Here is a 17,500-nt window from a genome sequence, read left to right as displayed (position 1 = left end):
ACTGTCTTGTTTGTATCCTGCCACTGTCTTGTTTATGTATCCTGCCACTGTCTTGTTTGTATCCTGCCACTGTCTTGTTTGTATCCTGCCACTGTCTTGTTTGTATCCTGCCACTGTCTTGTTTGTATCCTGTCACTGTCTTGTTTATGTATCCTGCCACTGTCTTGTTTGTATCCTGTCACTGTCTTGTTTGTATCCTGCCACTGTCTTGTTTGTATCTTGTCACTGTCTTGTTTGTATCTTGTCACTGTCTTGCTTGCATCCTGTCAGTGTGTTGTTTATGTATCTTGGTTTAGATAGTTCTAGAGGTACTGGTTACAAAGGTGAACATAAGGAAGGCTTGAGAGTGTACAATACCTAACATCAAACACACGAGTTATGAACACACATCAACGCCCTCTTTATAAGTAAGCCAAATTATCAACAATGTTTTGGCTAGACAACCAACACACACACAGTGTGGCTACACTATACAACATACAGTGTGGCTACACTATACAACACACATACAGTGTGGCTCTCCACTATATAACACACATACAGTGTGGCTACACTACAACACACATACAGTATGGCTACACTATACAACACACATACAGTGTGGCTACACTATACAACACACAGTGTGGCTACACTATACAACACACAGTGTGGCTACACTATACAACACACATACAGTGTGGCTACACTATACAACACACACACAGTGTGGCTACACTATAAAACACAGTGTAGCTACACTATACAACACGGTGTGATTACACTATACAACGGTGTGGCTACACAGTCTATAAGATACTTGCTAAAACAACACTAGCTGGGTGTACCTGGTGTATTCCACCAAACAACAGTAAGACTTACTTGGGAGGGAGTCTTCCCCCATGACGGGGGCAGGGAGGGTGGATAGAGGGAGAGAGAATAGAGGGAGGGAGAATAGAGGGAGGGTGGATAGAGGGAGGGAGGAACAATCAAGAAGGAAGGATCGACCGGTGCTGGGCTGGTGTAGACAGTTGTTCTCTCTCCCTCCCTCCCTCCTCCAGTACGGTCGACACAGTGTCTACCAGCTTGTCACCATCACCGTCTACATGACAATATTCATTCACACACACTGCCTACCTCCTGGTTGTGTGTACACTATGATGACACTGTGTGTGTGTGTGTGTGTGTATACTCACCTAATTGTGGTTGCAGGGGTCGAGTCTCAGCTCCTGATCCCGCCTCTGCTGGTCGCTACTGGTTTCATACCTATTCTTAAAGCTATGTGTGGATTCTGCCACTACCTCTTCACTGTCCAGGTTTACCTGGAGACGCTTCCGGAGGTCAGCGCCCCCGCGGCCCGGTCACAGACCAGCCCTCGTGGTTGCTGCCTTGATCAATCAAGCTGTCAGTGCCCGCCGTCAGTCATCTAACATATGCACCACAACCCGGCTGATCAGGAACTGTTTTCTGGAAGCTGTCGAGTTCCCTCTTGAAGACAGTCAGGGGTGTGTTGATCCCCTTTATGTATGAAAGGTGTTGAAGAGTCGTGGTCCCTTAACACTTACTGAGTTCTCTCTCAGTGTACTCATCACTGTCTGTCAAGCTTCTTGTGGTCATAAGTAGTAATTCTGGCGTGTAGGTTTGGTCTACCTCGAGGGCATTCCGGGGATCAACGCCCCCGCCACCCGATCCATGACCAGGCCTCCCGATGGATCACAGCCTGATGAACGAGGCTGTTATTGCTTAGCCGCACGCAGTTCAACGTACGAACCACAGCTCGGCTGATCTGGCACTGACTCTAGGTATCTGTCCAGCTCCCTCCTAAAGACAACCATGGGCCTACTGGTAATTCCCCTTATGGTAGCAACCCCTCCAATATCTTCCAGATGTAGATTATGATGTATCTTTCTCGCCTACGTTCTAAGGAGTACAGTTCTAAGGACTTCAAGCAATCCCAGCAATTTAGGTGCTGGACTGAGTATACCAGATGTGAGGGTTCTCTGTACACTTTCCACCTAGTAATTTCACCTGCCTTCAAGGTGACTATTAGAATACAGTAATACTCCAGCCTAGAGATAACTAGAACCTTTAAAACAAGAGATGCCAAGGCACTGATGATACTCTTCATGCCACTGCCTCTCTAACCATGAACAAAAGAAACAAGAAAGGCAAAGATCAATACTGAATCACGAATGTACAGACCAAGGGAATGTGCAAGTGGGATAGTAAGAAATATATAGTGAATCAAAATACTGAAAACTGGGGAAAACTGAAAGCTAGAAGCGAATATGAAAGAACAAGGAGAGCTGGAAGCGAATATGAAAGAACAAGGAGAGCTGGAAGCGAATATGAAAGAACAAGGAGAGCTGGAAGCGAATGTGAAAGAATAAGGAGAACTGAAAGACAATTTGAAAATGACATAGAATTAAAGATCAAAACTGAAGCAAAGTTCCTGCACAGCCACATAAGAAAGAAGAAGACAACTGCAGGAACAAGTAATGAGACTGAAGGAGGAGGAGGAGGATGAGACGCAGACACAGAAGGACAAAGAAGCATGTGAAGACCCCAGCAAAAGAGTTAGAGCTCTGTATAAAGAAGAAAGTGACAAGTTACCAGAATGTACTGATGTCTGAGCAGATCAACAGGTCCTAGAAAGAATCAGAACAAAAAAAAGGTAAACTCTAAGACTACTGGAACCTGACATAACAAAAGCAATGGGACCAGATAACATATCTCCATAGGTACTAAGAGAAGAACCAGTGAGTATCCTACAAGCAAAGGACTACAACCAATCTCAGTAATCAAGGCAGTTTCCACAAAATTAGAAAAAGCAAAATGTGCTCCTTATATACAAAGAGAGAGACACTGAATTACTTACAAGTCAAAAGTTCTGGAAAGACAGTAAGGACAAAAAATGAGGCTCATCGGAGAGAAGATCTTTACAGAAAACCCATAACAGATGCAGAGGTGGAAAATCTTGTCTTACAAATTTGTTGGAGTTCTATGATACAGTCACAGAAGCAAAACCAAAAAAAGGACAGGGCTGGGGGGGGGAGTGCAGCTTCTTGGATCATAAGAAAGCATTTGATGCTCAAATCTGCACACTGAAGTGAGAGGTGTGGAAGGTATAGCAGAAAATATATAATAAACCCGGTGAATAGTAAGGTGTATGTGAGCATAGTATCAACATCCGTGAACCCAGATGATCGAGCATCTTAACACAACACGCATACAAGACTTCAAGAGGAAAGTTGACAAGTGCCTCCGCTAAGTGTTGGATCAACCAGACTTTAAAGGATATGTAGAGCAGTGGACTGACAGCAACAATAGCCTGGCTAACCAAGCAAGCACTAGACAAGCCTCGCACAGGACCTGGCTGCGGGATTAGTAAACTTCTTGAAACCCATCAAAGGTAAACCAATACCAGAGATTAGTGGAGACATTAGAAGGACAGGAAGTGTTAAGGCCGAGAGCTACAGTGGGTGAGGAAGTGTTGGAATGACACTGGATGAGACTCTCAGGTACACCCGTCCCGGGTCTTGTCCAACTGGTGAGCAATGAGAGGACAGTGAGGGGATGACACATCAGAATAGAGAGAGCAACGAGTGCAGTTCCGCAAGGATCAATATTACGACCTATACTCTTCCTAATGCACGTGGACAACCTACCTAAGATAATCTAGTCATATGTGTCGCTGTTCCGTTCAGAAGACTGAGGATCGAGCCTCCACCACGTCTTGCGCTGAATGACCCACATGGGTTTAGCGCTTTACATGACCATAATAATAATAATAATAATAATAATAATAATAATAATAATAACAACAACAACTACAGGTGTAGTCAAACAGGTATATTTTTGAGTTCAACCCAAACAAACGTAAGGTGGTTCTATCTGGAGAAGGTGAAGGAAGACCAGACAGAGAGTACAGCACAAGTGGACAGAAGCTACCAATATCAGTGAGGATCTGGTAGTGAATATAACACCAAGCATATTAAGTATATCTTGCATATGCAATATTAACACATTTCAAAAGAGCATTCAGGACATTGAACAAAGAATCCTTCAGAACATTATACGAGACAAATGTTAATGCAGTTATGGAATACTTGGCCCCAGCATGGAGCCCACACTTGGCCCCAGCATGGAGCCCACACTTGGCCCCAGCATGGAGCCCACACCTGGCCCCAGCATGGAGCCCACACTTGGCCCCAGCATGGAGCCCACACTTGGCCCCAGCATGGAGCCCACACTTGGCCCCAGCATGGAGCCCACACTTGGCCCCAGCATGGAGCCCACACTTGGCCCCAGCATGGAGCCCACACTTGGCCCCGGCATGGAGCCCACACTTGGCCCCAGCATGGAGCCCACACTTGGCCCCGGCATGGAGCCCACACTTGGCCCCAGCATGGAGCCCACACTTGGCCCCAGCATGGAGCCCACACTTGGCCCCAGCATGGCGCCCACACCTAGCCCCACCATGGATCCCACACTTGGCCCCGGCATGGAGCCCACACTTGGCCCCAGCATGGAGCCCACACCTTGCCACAGCATGGAGCCCACACTTGGCCCCAGCATGGAGCCCACACTTGGCCCCAGCATGGAGCCCACACTTGGCCCCAGCATGGAGCCCACACTTGGCCCCGGCATGGAGCCCACACTTGGCCCCTGCATGGAGCCCACACTTGGCCCCAGCATGGAGCCCACACTTGGCCCCAGCATGGAGCCCACACTTGGCCCCGGCATGGAGCCCACACTTGGCCCCAGCATGGAGCCCACACTTGGCCCCAGCATGGAGCCCACACTTGGCCCCAGCATGGAGCCCACACCTGGCCCCAGCATGGAGCCCACACCTGGCCCCAGCATGGAGCCCACACCTGGCCCCAGCATGGAGCCCACACTTGGCCCCAGCATGGAGCCCACACTTGGCCCCAGCATGGAGCCCACACCTAGCCCCAGCATGGAGCCCACACTTGGCCCCAGCATGGAGCCCACACCTGGCCCCAGCATGGAGCCCACACTTGGCCCCAGCATGGAGCCCACACTTGGCCCCAGCATGGAGCCCACACTTGGCCCCAGCATGGAGCCCACACCTGGCCCCAGCATGGAGCCCACACTTGGCCCCAGCATGGAGCCCACACTTGGCCCCAGCATGGAGCCCACACTTGGCCCCAGCATGGAGCCCACACTTGGCCCCAGCATGGAGCCCACACCTGGCCCCAGCATGGAGCCCACACCTGGCCCCAGCATGGAGCCCACACCTGGCCCCAGCATGGAGCCCACACTTGGCCCCAGCATGGAGCCCACACTTGGCCCCAGCATGGAGCCCACACCTGGCCCCAGCATGGAGCCCACACTTGGCCCCAGCATGGAGCCCACACCTGGCCCCAGCATGGAGTCCACACTTGGCCCCAGCATGGAGCCCACACTTGGCCCCAGCATGGAGCCCACACCTTGCCCCAGCATGGAGCCCACACCTGGCCCCAGCATGGAGCCCACACTTGGCCCCAGCATGGAGCCCACACTTGGCCCCAGCATGGAGCCCACACTTGGCCCCAGCATGGAGCCCACACTTGGCCCCAGCATGGAGCCCACACTTGGCCCCAGCATGGAGCCCACACTTGGCCCCAGCATGGAGCCCACACTTGGCCCCAGCATGGAGCCCACACTTGGCCCCAGCATGGAGCCCACACTTGGCCCCAGCATGGAGCCCACACTTGGCCCCAGCATGGAGCCCACACTTGGCCCCAGCATGGAGCCCACACTTGGCCCCAGCATGGAGCCCACACTTGGCCCCAGCATGGAGCCCACACTTGGCCCCAGCATGGAGCCCACACTTGGCCCCAGCATGGAGCCCACACTTGGCCCCAGCATGGAGCCCACACTTGGCCCCAGCATGGAGCCCACACCTGGTCAAGTGCTTACACCGGCTATAAAACGAGATTAGTACCAAAACATTGTGAGAAGCTAAAGGAAATGAAGATAACGACCTTGACAGAGAGGATAAGGGGAGTCTTACCAACCTGGAGGGTGTTCTGGGGGTCAACGCCCCGCGGCCCGGTCCATGACTAGGCCTCGTGGTGGATCAGGGCCTGATCAACCAGGCTGTTACTGCTGGCTGCACGTAAACCAACGTACGAACCACAGCCCGGCTGATCGAGCACTGACTTAAGGTATGATTACAGTCTACAATCTTAAGAGGAATTGATAAGGCATGACAGGGAGAGAGAATGTGATTCAAGGGAACATAAGTGGTAAATTAAGACACACGTGACACAAAGGGGTGAAAGGAAGCATTTCTTTAGTAAGTGTGCATGGTTTACCTGGTCAACCAGGCTGTTACTGCTGGAGGCCCATTGCCTCAAATACTCATAACAGCCTGGTTGATCTGTCACTTACCTGTAGGCTACTTATAGTTGTTTCCAGACGTCTCCGCACCCCCCCCCACCCAAGACCAGGCCTCCTGGTTGCTGGCTTGATCGATCAGGCTGGTGACCACAACCCAGCTGATCAGGAACTAATTTGAGGAATCTGTGGAGTGACCTCTTGAAGACTGCTTAGAGTCTGTTGGTGATGAAGGGAAGATGATGAAGAGTCGTGGTCCCTTTACACTTGAGTTCACTCTCTGTGTACTTATCACTTCCCTGGTGGTATTTTGCAGTTTGCCAAGTCTCTTGTGATATACCTATTTAGTGATTACTACGTACGCGTTGTTAACAATAATAATAATAATAATAATAATAATAATAATAATTATTATTGTTATTATTATTATTATATTTCAGCATAATACAATGAAGAGTAATTAAGGTGGTTGACTGACTTTATACCAGGTGTGAAGGTTTTGTATATTTTTCAGTTGTTCAGTTGAACATGTGTTGAAGGAGGCCGCTACTACACAGTAATATTCCAACCTACAGAGATTATTATCACTGACTTACCATTTCTTGTTTTGGAAGTTCTAGTTATTTATTTTGTTGCAGTTGCAACAATGACTTGCTGTGTACCTTAAAGATGAGACTGTATGACATTATCACTCCCACGTCTCTCACATCGAGTGATTTGAGTTTCTCCTGTACCCCAGTCTCGTTATTTCCTCAGTCCTCTCGCACCACAGTAACTGAGATTTGTCCTCAATGAACATCACACCGTTGTCACTAGTCTACTGGAACACTTGAATTACATAATGTTTGAGGCTGTGCACAACAGAGGGCTTTTAGTAAGCCAGCTGGACCTGTACACCTTGTACACGTACTTGTACAAATATCGTTTACAAAGGCTGATCCGGTACTATGTGTTGGTACTTGTGAAATTTCCTCTTTAAGACAATTACACTTGTTCCAGCAGTGTTTCTAATATTTTGTGGTAAGATGTAGAATAGTCTGGGACCACGGATAGTGATACAGCGTTCTCTTATTGTGTTCATGGCGCCCCTACTTCTCTTTGGGTTTATTCTGCATTTTCTCCCATATCTCTCACTCCAGTATGTTGTTTTGAGAGTGAAGATTTATAACCAGACCCTCAGATGCTTTCCACGTATATATCTCTCTCCTGCTCCAGCGAGTACTTATTAAGGACTCTGAGACGTACCCAGTAATTTATATAGTATATTGGTCAGTGCGGGCTGTAAATGATCACTTTTTTCCCAGCTGTGATATCTCTCCTGCTTTAAACTGATCAGTTAACACCGAATAATACTCTAAGGGAGAATACAAGCACCTTTGATATACCTCTGATGAGTTTTGAGTCTTTCTACTCCCGGAGCCCGGTCAAGGTCCAGGCTCGTCTGGTGTTAGCCTGGTCAACCAGGCTGTTGCTGCTGGAGGCCCACTGGCCCCACATATCCATCACAGCCTGGTTGATCTGGTACCTGGTGAAGATAGTTGTCCAGCTTCCTCTTCAAGACTTCTACACTTGTTCCAGCAGTGTTTCTGATATCTTCTGGTAAGATGTTGAATAATCTGAGACCACGGATTTGAATGACATTATTTCTCATATTTTGTCAGTTTTCATTATTGATCGTCATTTTCCTGGTTGTCGTGACGTCTGCCGTATTGTGTTCTTTGAACGAAATGTCAGCTGACATCACGTGTTCGTTTCGTTCTATTTGGTGATTCTCTTGAGTTATGTATACAGTGTGGAGTGGTGGAGGCATACTCAATACACAGCTTCAAGAGTAGATATGATAAGACCCAAGAGGCCAGAAATCAGAGATGCCAGAGTGGTCTAGGAGGCGGGGCCAGGAGGGCGTCAAACACCACACACAACTTTGTCAGAGCACATAACACACCAAGCATCAGGAAAAACTAAGGCACACTACTACACCATCACACAAACACAAGACGCCATATAACACACTACTACACCATCACACAAACATAAGACACCATATAACACACAACTACACTATCACACTAACACAAGACACCATATAACACACAACTACACTATCACACAAACACAAGACACCATATAACACACAACTACACTATCATACTAACACAAGACACCATATAACACACAACTACACTATCACACAAACACAAGACTCCATATAACACACAACTACACTATCACACTAACACAAGACACCATATAACACACAACTACACTATCATACTAACACAAGACACCATATAACACACAACTACACTATCACACTAACACAAGACACCATATAACACACAACTACACTATCACACTAACACAAGACACCATATAACACACAACTACACTATCACACTAACACAAGACACCATATAACACACAACTACACTATCATACTAACACAAGACACCATATAACACACAACTACACTATCATACTAACACAAGACACCATATAACACACAACTACACTATCACACTAACACAAGACACCATATAACACACAACTACACTATCATACTAACACAAGACACCATATAACACACAACTACACTATCACACTAACACAAGACACCATATAACACACAACTACACTATCATACTAACACAAGACACCATATAACACACAACTACACTATCACACAAACACAAGACTCCATATAACACACAACTACACTATCATACTAACACAAGACACCATATAACACACAACTACACTATCACACTAACACAAGACACCATATAACACACAACTACACTATCACACTAACACAAGACACCATATAACACACAACTACACTATCATACTAACACAAGACACCATATAACACACAACTACACTATCATACTAACACAAGACACCATATAACACACAACTACACTATCACACTAACACAAGACACCATATAACACACAACTACACTATCATACTAACACAAGACACCATATAACACACAACTACACTATCACACTAACACAAGACACCATATAACACACAACTACACTATCATACTAACACAAGACACCATATAACACACAACTACACTATCACACTAACACAAGACACCATATAACACACAACTACACTATCATACTAACACAAGACACCATATAACACACAACTACACTATCATACTAACACAAGACACCATATAACACACAACTACACTATCATACTAACACAAGACACCATATAACACACAACTACACTATCACACTAACACAAGACACCATATAACACACAACTACACTATCATACTAACACAAGACACCATATAACACACAACTACACTATCATACTAACACAAGACACCATATAACACACAACTACACTATCACACTAACACAAGACACCATATAACACACAACTACACTATCACACTAACACAAGACACCATATAACACACAACTACACTATCACACTAACACAAGACACCATATAACACACAACTACACTATCACACAAACACAAGACACCATATAACACACAACTACACTATCATACTAACACAAGACACCATATAACACACAACTACACTATCACACTAACACAAGACACCACACAACACACGCTACAACACACGCTACAACACATGCTACAACACATGCTACAACACATGCTACAACACATGCTACAATACATGCTACAACACATGCTACAACACATGCTACAACACACGCTACAACACATGCTACAACACACGCTACAACACATGCTACAACACATGCTACAACACATGCTACAACACATGCTACAACACACGCTACAACACACGCTACAACACACGCTACAACACATGCTACAACACATGCTACAACACACGCTACAACACACGCTACAACACACGCTACAACACACGCTACAACACATGCTACAACACATGCTACAACACACGCTACAACACATGCTACAACACATGCTACAACACATGCTACAACACACGCTACAACACATGCTACAACACATGCTACAACACATGCTACAACACACGCTACAACACATGCTACAACACATGCTACAACACATGCTACAACACACGCTACAACACATCGTCACCGCAAAAGAGCCCAACAATCAGCACATCAACAACATTAATCACACAAGACATCAACGTTTTCACACACTGAGTGTCTGTGGTTCAATTCCCGGTACGGGTGGAAACGTTGGCCTTGTTTCCTTACACCTTTCCTTCCTGTTCACCTAGCAAGGAAGTAGGTACCTGGGTGCCAGCGGCTGGTATGGGTGGCATCCTGGGGGACAAGTTTGAAGGACCATACTGGAAATAAGACAGTCCTCGACGACGCATTCACTTTCTTGGGTAATCCTGGGTGGCTAACCCTCTAGGTAAAAAATCCCAACAAAAAATCCGATCAAATGTTAGATGTGAGCACAAGTGTGAGGAAGGTGATGTGAGCACAAGTGTGAGGAAGGTGATGTGAGCACAAGTGTGAGGAAGGTGATGTGAGCACAAGTGTGAGGAAGGTGATGTGAGCACAAGTGTGAGGAAGGTGATGTGAGCACAAGTGTGAGGAAGGTCACCAAGATGAGCCAGAATGATGTAAAGAAGTATTTGTTTAGTGTGAGGGTGATGACTAGGGTAGTGATGGCGGCAGTGACGCTGATCATCATGGTGTAGAAGACTGGGTCAGGAGCTGGCACTCAACCACACAAACAATTCTCAGAGCACCTGTCACCCTTCACTTGTGGGGTCTAGTAAGAGCTAAACAAATTTCTTCCTTCCTTCCCTGTCTCACTGGAGGTGAGGAGGGTCCCCCTACCTCCATACTGGAGGTGAGGAGGGTCCCCCTACCTCCATACTGGAGGTGAGGAGGGTCCCCCTACCTCCATACTGGAGGTGAGGAGGGTCCCCCTACCTCCATACTGGAGGTGAGGAGGGTCCCCCTACCTCCACACTGGAGGTGAGGAGGGTCCCCTACCTCCATACTGGAGGTGAGGAGGGTCCCCCTACCTCCACACTGGAGGTGAGGAGGGTCCCCCTACCTCCACACTGGAGGTGAGGAGGGTCCCCCTACCTCCACACTGGAGGTGAGGAGGGTCCCCCTACCTCCACACTGGAGGTGAGGAGGGTCCCCTACCTCCACACTGGAGGTGAGGAGGGTCCCCTACCTCCACACTGGAGGTGAGGAGGGTCCCCCTACCTCCACACTGGAGGTGAGGAGGGTCCCCCTACCTCCACACTGGAGGTGAGGAGGGTCCCCCTACCTCTACACTGGAGGTGAGGAGGGTCCCCCTCCCTCCACACTGGAGGTGAGGAGGGTCCCCTACCTCCACACTGGAGGTGAGGAGGGTCCCCTACCTCCACACTGGAGGTGAGGAGGGTCCCCTACCTCCACACTGAAGGTGAGAAGGGTCCCCTACCTCCACACTGGAGGTGAGGAGGGTCCCCCTACCTCCACCCTGGAGGTGAGGAGGGTCCCCCTACCTCCACACTGGAGGTGAGGAGGGTCCCCTACCTCCACACTGGAGGTGAGGAGGGTCCCCTACCTCAACACTGGAGGTGAGGAGGGTCCCCCTACCTCCACACTGGAGGTGAGGAGGGTCCCCTACCTCCACCCTGGAGGCAAGGAGGGTCCCCCTACCTCCACACTGGAGGTGAGGAGGGTCCCCTACCTCCACACTGGAGGCAAGGAGGGTCCCCCTACCTCCACACTGGAGGTGAGGAGGGTCCCCGTACCTCCACACTGGAGGCAAGGAGGGTCCCCCTACCTCCACACTGGAGGTGAGGAGGGTCTCCCTACCTCCACACTGGAGGCAAGGAGGGTCCCCCTACCTCCACACTGGAGGTGAGGAGGGTCCCCCTACCTCCACACTGGAGGCAAGGAGGGTCCCCTACCTCCACACTGGAGGCAAGGAGGGTCCCCCTACCTCCACACTGGAGGTGAGGAGGGTCCCCCTACCTCCACACTGGAGGTGAGGAGGGTCCCCCTACCTCCACACTGGAGGTGAGGAGGGTCCCCTACCTCCACCCTGGAGGCAAGGAGGGTCCCTCTACCTCCACACTGGAGGTGAGGAGGGTCCTCCTACCTCCACACTGGAGGTGAGGAGGGTCCCCTACCTCCACACTGGAGGTGAGGAGGGTCCCCTACCTCCACACTGGAGGTGAGGAGGGTCCCCTACCTCCACACTGGAGGTATGGAGGGTCCCCCTACCTCCACACTGGAGGTGAGGAGGGTCCCCCTACCTCCACACTGGAGGTACGGAGGGTCCCCCTACCTCCACACTGGAGGTGAGGAGGGTCCCCCTACCTCCACACTGGAGGTACGGAGGGTCCCCCTACCTCCACACTGGAGGTGAGGAGGGTCCCCCTACCTCAACACTGGAGGTGAGGAGGGTCCCCCTACCTCCACACTGGAGGCAAGGAGGGTCCCCCTACCTCTACACTGGAGGTGAGGACGTGTCCTCCTACCTCCATACTGGAGGTAAGGAGGGTCCCCTACCTCCGCACTGGAGGTACGGAGGGTCCCCCTACCTCCACACTGGAGGTAAGGAGGGTCCCCTACCTCCACACTGGAGGTACGGAGGGTCCCCTACCTCCACATTGGAGGTACGGAGGGTCCCCTTACCTCCACACTGGAGGTAAGGAGGGTCCCCTACCTCCACACTGGAGGTACGGAGGGTCCCCTACCTCCACATTGGAGGTACGGAGTGTTCCCCTACCTCCACACTGGAGGTAAGGAGGGTCCCCTACCTCCACACTGGAGGTACGGAGGGTCCCCTACCTCCATATTTGAGGTACGGAGGGTCCCCCTACCTCCACACTGGAGGTAAGGAGGGTCCCCTACCTCCACACTGGAGGTACGGAGAGTCCCCTACCTCCACATTGGAGGTACGGAAGGTCCCCCTACCTCCACACTGGAGGTAAGGAGGGTCCCCTACCTTCACACTGGAGGTACGAAGGGTCCCCCTACCTCCACACTGGAGGTAAGGAGGGTCCCCTACCTCCACACTGGAGGTACGGAGGGTCCCCTACCTCCACACTGGAGGTACGGAGGGTCCCCTACCTTCATACTGGAGGTACGGAGGGCCCCCTACCTCCACACTGGAGGTACGGAGGGTCCCCTACCTCCATACTGGAGGTAAGGAGGGTCCCCTACCTCCACACTGGAGGTGAGGAGGGTCCCATACCTCCACACTGGAGGTGAGGAGGGTCCCCTACCTCCACACTGGAGGTAAGGAGGGTCCCCTACCTCCACACTGGAGGAACGGAGGGTCCCCTACCTCTACACTGGAGGTGAGGAGGGTCCCCTACCTCCACACTGGAGGTAAGGAGGGTCCCCTACCTCCACACTGGAGGTAAGGAGGGTCCCCTACCTCCACACTGGAGGTAAGGAGAGTCCCCTACCTCCACACTGGAGGTACGGAGGGTCCCCTACCTCCACACTGGAGGTAAGGAGAGTCCCCTACCTCCACACTGGAGGTACGGAGGGTCCCCTACCTCCACACTGGAGGTAAGGAGAGTCCCCTACCTCCACACTGGATGTACGGAGGGTCCCCTACCTCCACACTAGAGGTAAGGAGGGTCCCCTACCTCCACACTGGAGGTAAGGAGGGTCCCCTACCTCCACACTGGAGGTAAGGAGGGTCCCCTACCTCCACACTGGAGGTAAGGAGGGTCTCCTACCTCCACACTGGAGGTGAGGAGGGTCCCCTACCTCCACACTGGAGGTGAGGAGGGTCCCCTACCTCCACACTGAAGGTAAGTAGGGTCCCCTACCTCCACACTGGAGGTGAGGAGGGTCCCCTACCTCCACACTGGAGGTGAGGAGGGTCCCCTACCTCCACACTGGAGGTGAGGAGGGTCCCCCACACACCTCACAACCCCTGTTCCTTCTTACCCATAATAAACAGAGATCAGTTACCTGAAGAATGCAGGGTTGATGGGTCCTGGTGGTCCACCTGGTCCATGCATTGGCATCCCAGGTCCAGGTCCACCCGGTCCGGGCATCATACCTGGCCCATTGGGACCAGAGGGCATCTGAGGACCGTTGGGCATACCATGACCTGGCATTCCTGGACCACTGGCCATACCGGGGCCCCCTGGTCCGCTGGATATTGGTCCCGGTCCACCGGGTCCTACTGGTCCTCCGGGCATTCCAGGACCACCCGGACCATGCATAAAGGCCGGAGCTCCGGGGGGAACATGGCCCGGGTGGGAGCCGAGCCCCACGGGCCCTCCCTGCGGTCCGTGGGGCATATTGGCCGGCCCCACGGGGGCAGTGTCCCCGCTGAGGGGACCCTGAGGGCCCACGGCCCCGGGCATCATGTGCGGGGCTGGGGGCAGGCCGTCATGGTCCCCTGGGGCCCCCAACCCCGTGGTGACAGGCTGCTTGCGACGCCCCGTCTTGATGGGCATATAGAGTAGTGTTTAGTGTTGAGTGGCCAACATAGACTGTGGCCCTTGTCTGGCCTCTACACTACACCATGTGGGCCACACACTGAGGGGGCCCCCCACACCCCCTCACCCACACACACACACACACTAGCAGACAAGACGAGGCTACCGACACACTAGAGCAGTGTTCCGAGCGTCAGCAGCGTCGGAGCCACACTGTCAGTGTCTCTCTACCGCGCGCACCTCACTCTCCCTCACTCACTCTCTCACTGTCTCTCTCTCTCACTCTCTCACTCGTGCCGCGCGCCTCCTAGCCTCTCCCAGGGTGCCGTGTAATCCACGCACACGTCAATCAATGGATCTTGAGCAGCAAGAGAAGCACATGCAGAAGACCCCCACGCCTACACCCCACGCCCACACCCACACCCGCCCCACACACCGCCCACCCCATGCTGCCCTCTGGGGGTGGTGGCAGACGCAAACGTTACTGAACTTACTCCCACACCTTCATAACTTAACGTAGACACCACACCACGACCCCACCACATCCCCACCACGACCCCACCACATCCCCACCACGACCCCACCACATCCTCACCACGACCCCACCACATCCTCACCACGACCCCACCACAACCCCACCACGACTCCACCACATCCCCACCACGACCCCACCACATCCCCACCACGACCCCACCACATCCCCACCACGACCCCACCACATCCCCACCACGACCCCACCACATCCTCACCACGACCCCACCACATCCCCACCACGACTCCACCACATCCCCATCACGACCCACCACATCCCCACCACGACCCCACCACATCCCCATTACGACCCATCACATCCCCACCACGACCCCACCACATCCCCACCACGACTCCACCACATCCCCATCACGACCCACCACATCCCCACCACGACCCCACCACATCCCCATTACGACCCACCACATCCCCACCACATCCCCACCACGACCCCACCACATCCCCAACACGACCCCACCATATCCCCAACACGACCCCACCACATCCCCACCACGACCCCACCACATCCCCACCACGACCCCACCACGACCCACCACATCCCCACCACGACCCCACCACACCCCCACCACGACCCCACCACGTCGCCATCACGACCCCAACACATCCCCATCACGTCCCCACCACGTCCCCATCACGACCCCACCACGTCTCCATCACGACCCCACCACATCCCCACTACGACCCCACCACGTCCCCATCACGACCCCATCACATCCCCACTACGACCCACCACGACCCCACCACATCCCCATCACGACCCCACCACATCCCCACCACGACCCCACCAAGTCCCCATCACGACCCCACTATACACACACAAATAAGTTCTTGGAGCAGGGAGAGGACCTAGTAGCGATCAGTGAAGAGGCGGGGCCAGGAGCTGTGAATCGACCTCTGCAATCACAAATAGGTGAGTACAGTCTTAGGGCAGTTAGGACGTGGAACAACCTGGGTGATGGAGTAGTACCTGAACGATGTTTGTGGGGGTCAACGCCCCACGGTCCGGTCCCAGACCAGGTCTCCTGCTGGATGAAGGCCTGATCCACCAGGCTGTTACTGCTGGCCGCAACATCCATACATAGTTTTATAAGAGGTACGATAAGGCTCTCAAAACCAGCAGTGTGTGGACCCAGCAACGACCAGAGAGGCGGGGTCAGGAGCTGTGATTCAACCACTGCAATCACTATGTGAGAAAACACACACACACACACACAAACACACACACACACACACACACACACACACACACACACACACACACACACACACACACACACACACACATAAAAACATTTGTAGGAAACTCAGGAGACAGAGGAGAGGACGGAAGGGTGAGACAGGATGTGGGAAGAGAGAGAGGAAGGTGAGACAGGATGTGGGAAGAGAGAGAGGAAGGTGAGACAGGATGTGGGAAGAGAGAGAGGAAGGTGAGACAGGATGTGGGAAGAGAGAGAGGAAGGTGAGACAGGATGTGGGAAGAGAGAGGGGAAGGTGAGACAGGATGTGGGAAGAGAGAGAGGAAGGTGAGACAGGATGTGGGAAGAGAGAGAGGAAGGTGAGACAGGATGTGGGAAGAGAGAGAGGAAGGTGAGACAGGATGTTGGAAGAGAGAAAGGAAGGTGAGACAGGATGTGGGAAGAGAGAGACGAAGGTGAGACAGGATGTGGGAAGAGAGAGAGGAAGGTGAGACAGGATGTGGGAAGAGAGAGAGGAAGGTGAGACAGGATGTGGGAAGAGAGAGAGGAAGGTGAGACAGGATGTGGGAAGAGAGAGAGGAAGGTGAGACAGGATGTGGGAAGAGAGAGAGGAAGGTGAGACAGGATGTGGGAAGAGAGAGAGGAAGGTGAGACAGGATGTGGGAAGAGAGAGAGGAAGGTGAGACAGGATGTGGGAAGAGAGAGAGGAAGGTGAGACAGGATGTGGGAAGAGAGAGGGGAAGGTGAGACAGGATGTGGGAAGAGAGAGGGGAAGGTGAGACAGGATGTGGGAAGAGAGAGAGGAAGGTGAGACAGGATGTGGGAAGAGAGAGAGGAAGGTGAGACAGGATGTTGGAAGAGAGAGAGGAAGGTGAGACAGGATGTGGGAAGAGAGAGAGGAAGGTGAGACAGGATGTTGGAAGAGAGAAAGGAAGGTGAGACAGGATGTGGGAAGAGAGAGGAAGGTGAGACAGGATGTTGGAAGAGAGAGAGGAAGGTGAGACAGGATGTGGGAAGAGAGAGAGGAAGG

The 17,500-nt window shown here is 51.9% G+C and overlaps 1 protein-coding gene across 19 annotated transcripts in view; it reads right to left on the bottom strand.

Moving 5' to 3' along the window:
- The window catches only part of LOC128698016 (LIM domain-binding protein 2-like), a 740,316-nt gene that overhangs the window by 282,454 nt on the left and 440,362 nt on the right, over nucleotides 1-17,500 (bottom strand). For 13 of the 19 annotated variants that reach the window (XM_070097481.1, XM_070097465.1, XM_070097475.1 and 10 more), the window contains exon 1: nucleotides 14,247-14,995. The exons of 2 other annotated variants lie outside the window; for them this stretch is intronic. In XM_070097481.1, the coding sequence (XP_069953582.1) occupies nucleotides 14,247-14,740 (494 nt within the window). In that variant the 5' untranslated portion in view covers nucleotides 14,741-14,995. Of the gene's footprint in view, nucleotides 1-14,246; nucleotides 14,996-17,500 lie in introns of those variants that run through there. 4 more of the 19 variants (XM_070097466.1, XM_070097468.1, XM_070097471.1 and 1 more) reach the window with 3 other exon arrangements.

The sequence above is a fragment of the Cherax quadricarinatus genome, chromosome 58, assembly GCF_038502225.1.
Source record: "Cherax quadricarinatus isolate ZL_2023a chromosome 58, ASM3850222v1, whole genome shotgun sequence".
Lineage (NCBI taxonomy): Eukaryota > Metazoa > Arthropoda > Malacostraca > Decapoda > Parastacidae > Cherax > Cherax quadricarinatus.
This window is presented reverse-complemented; position numbering and strand designations above follow the sequence as displayed.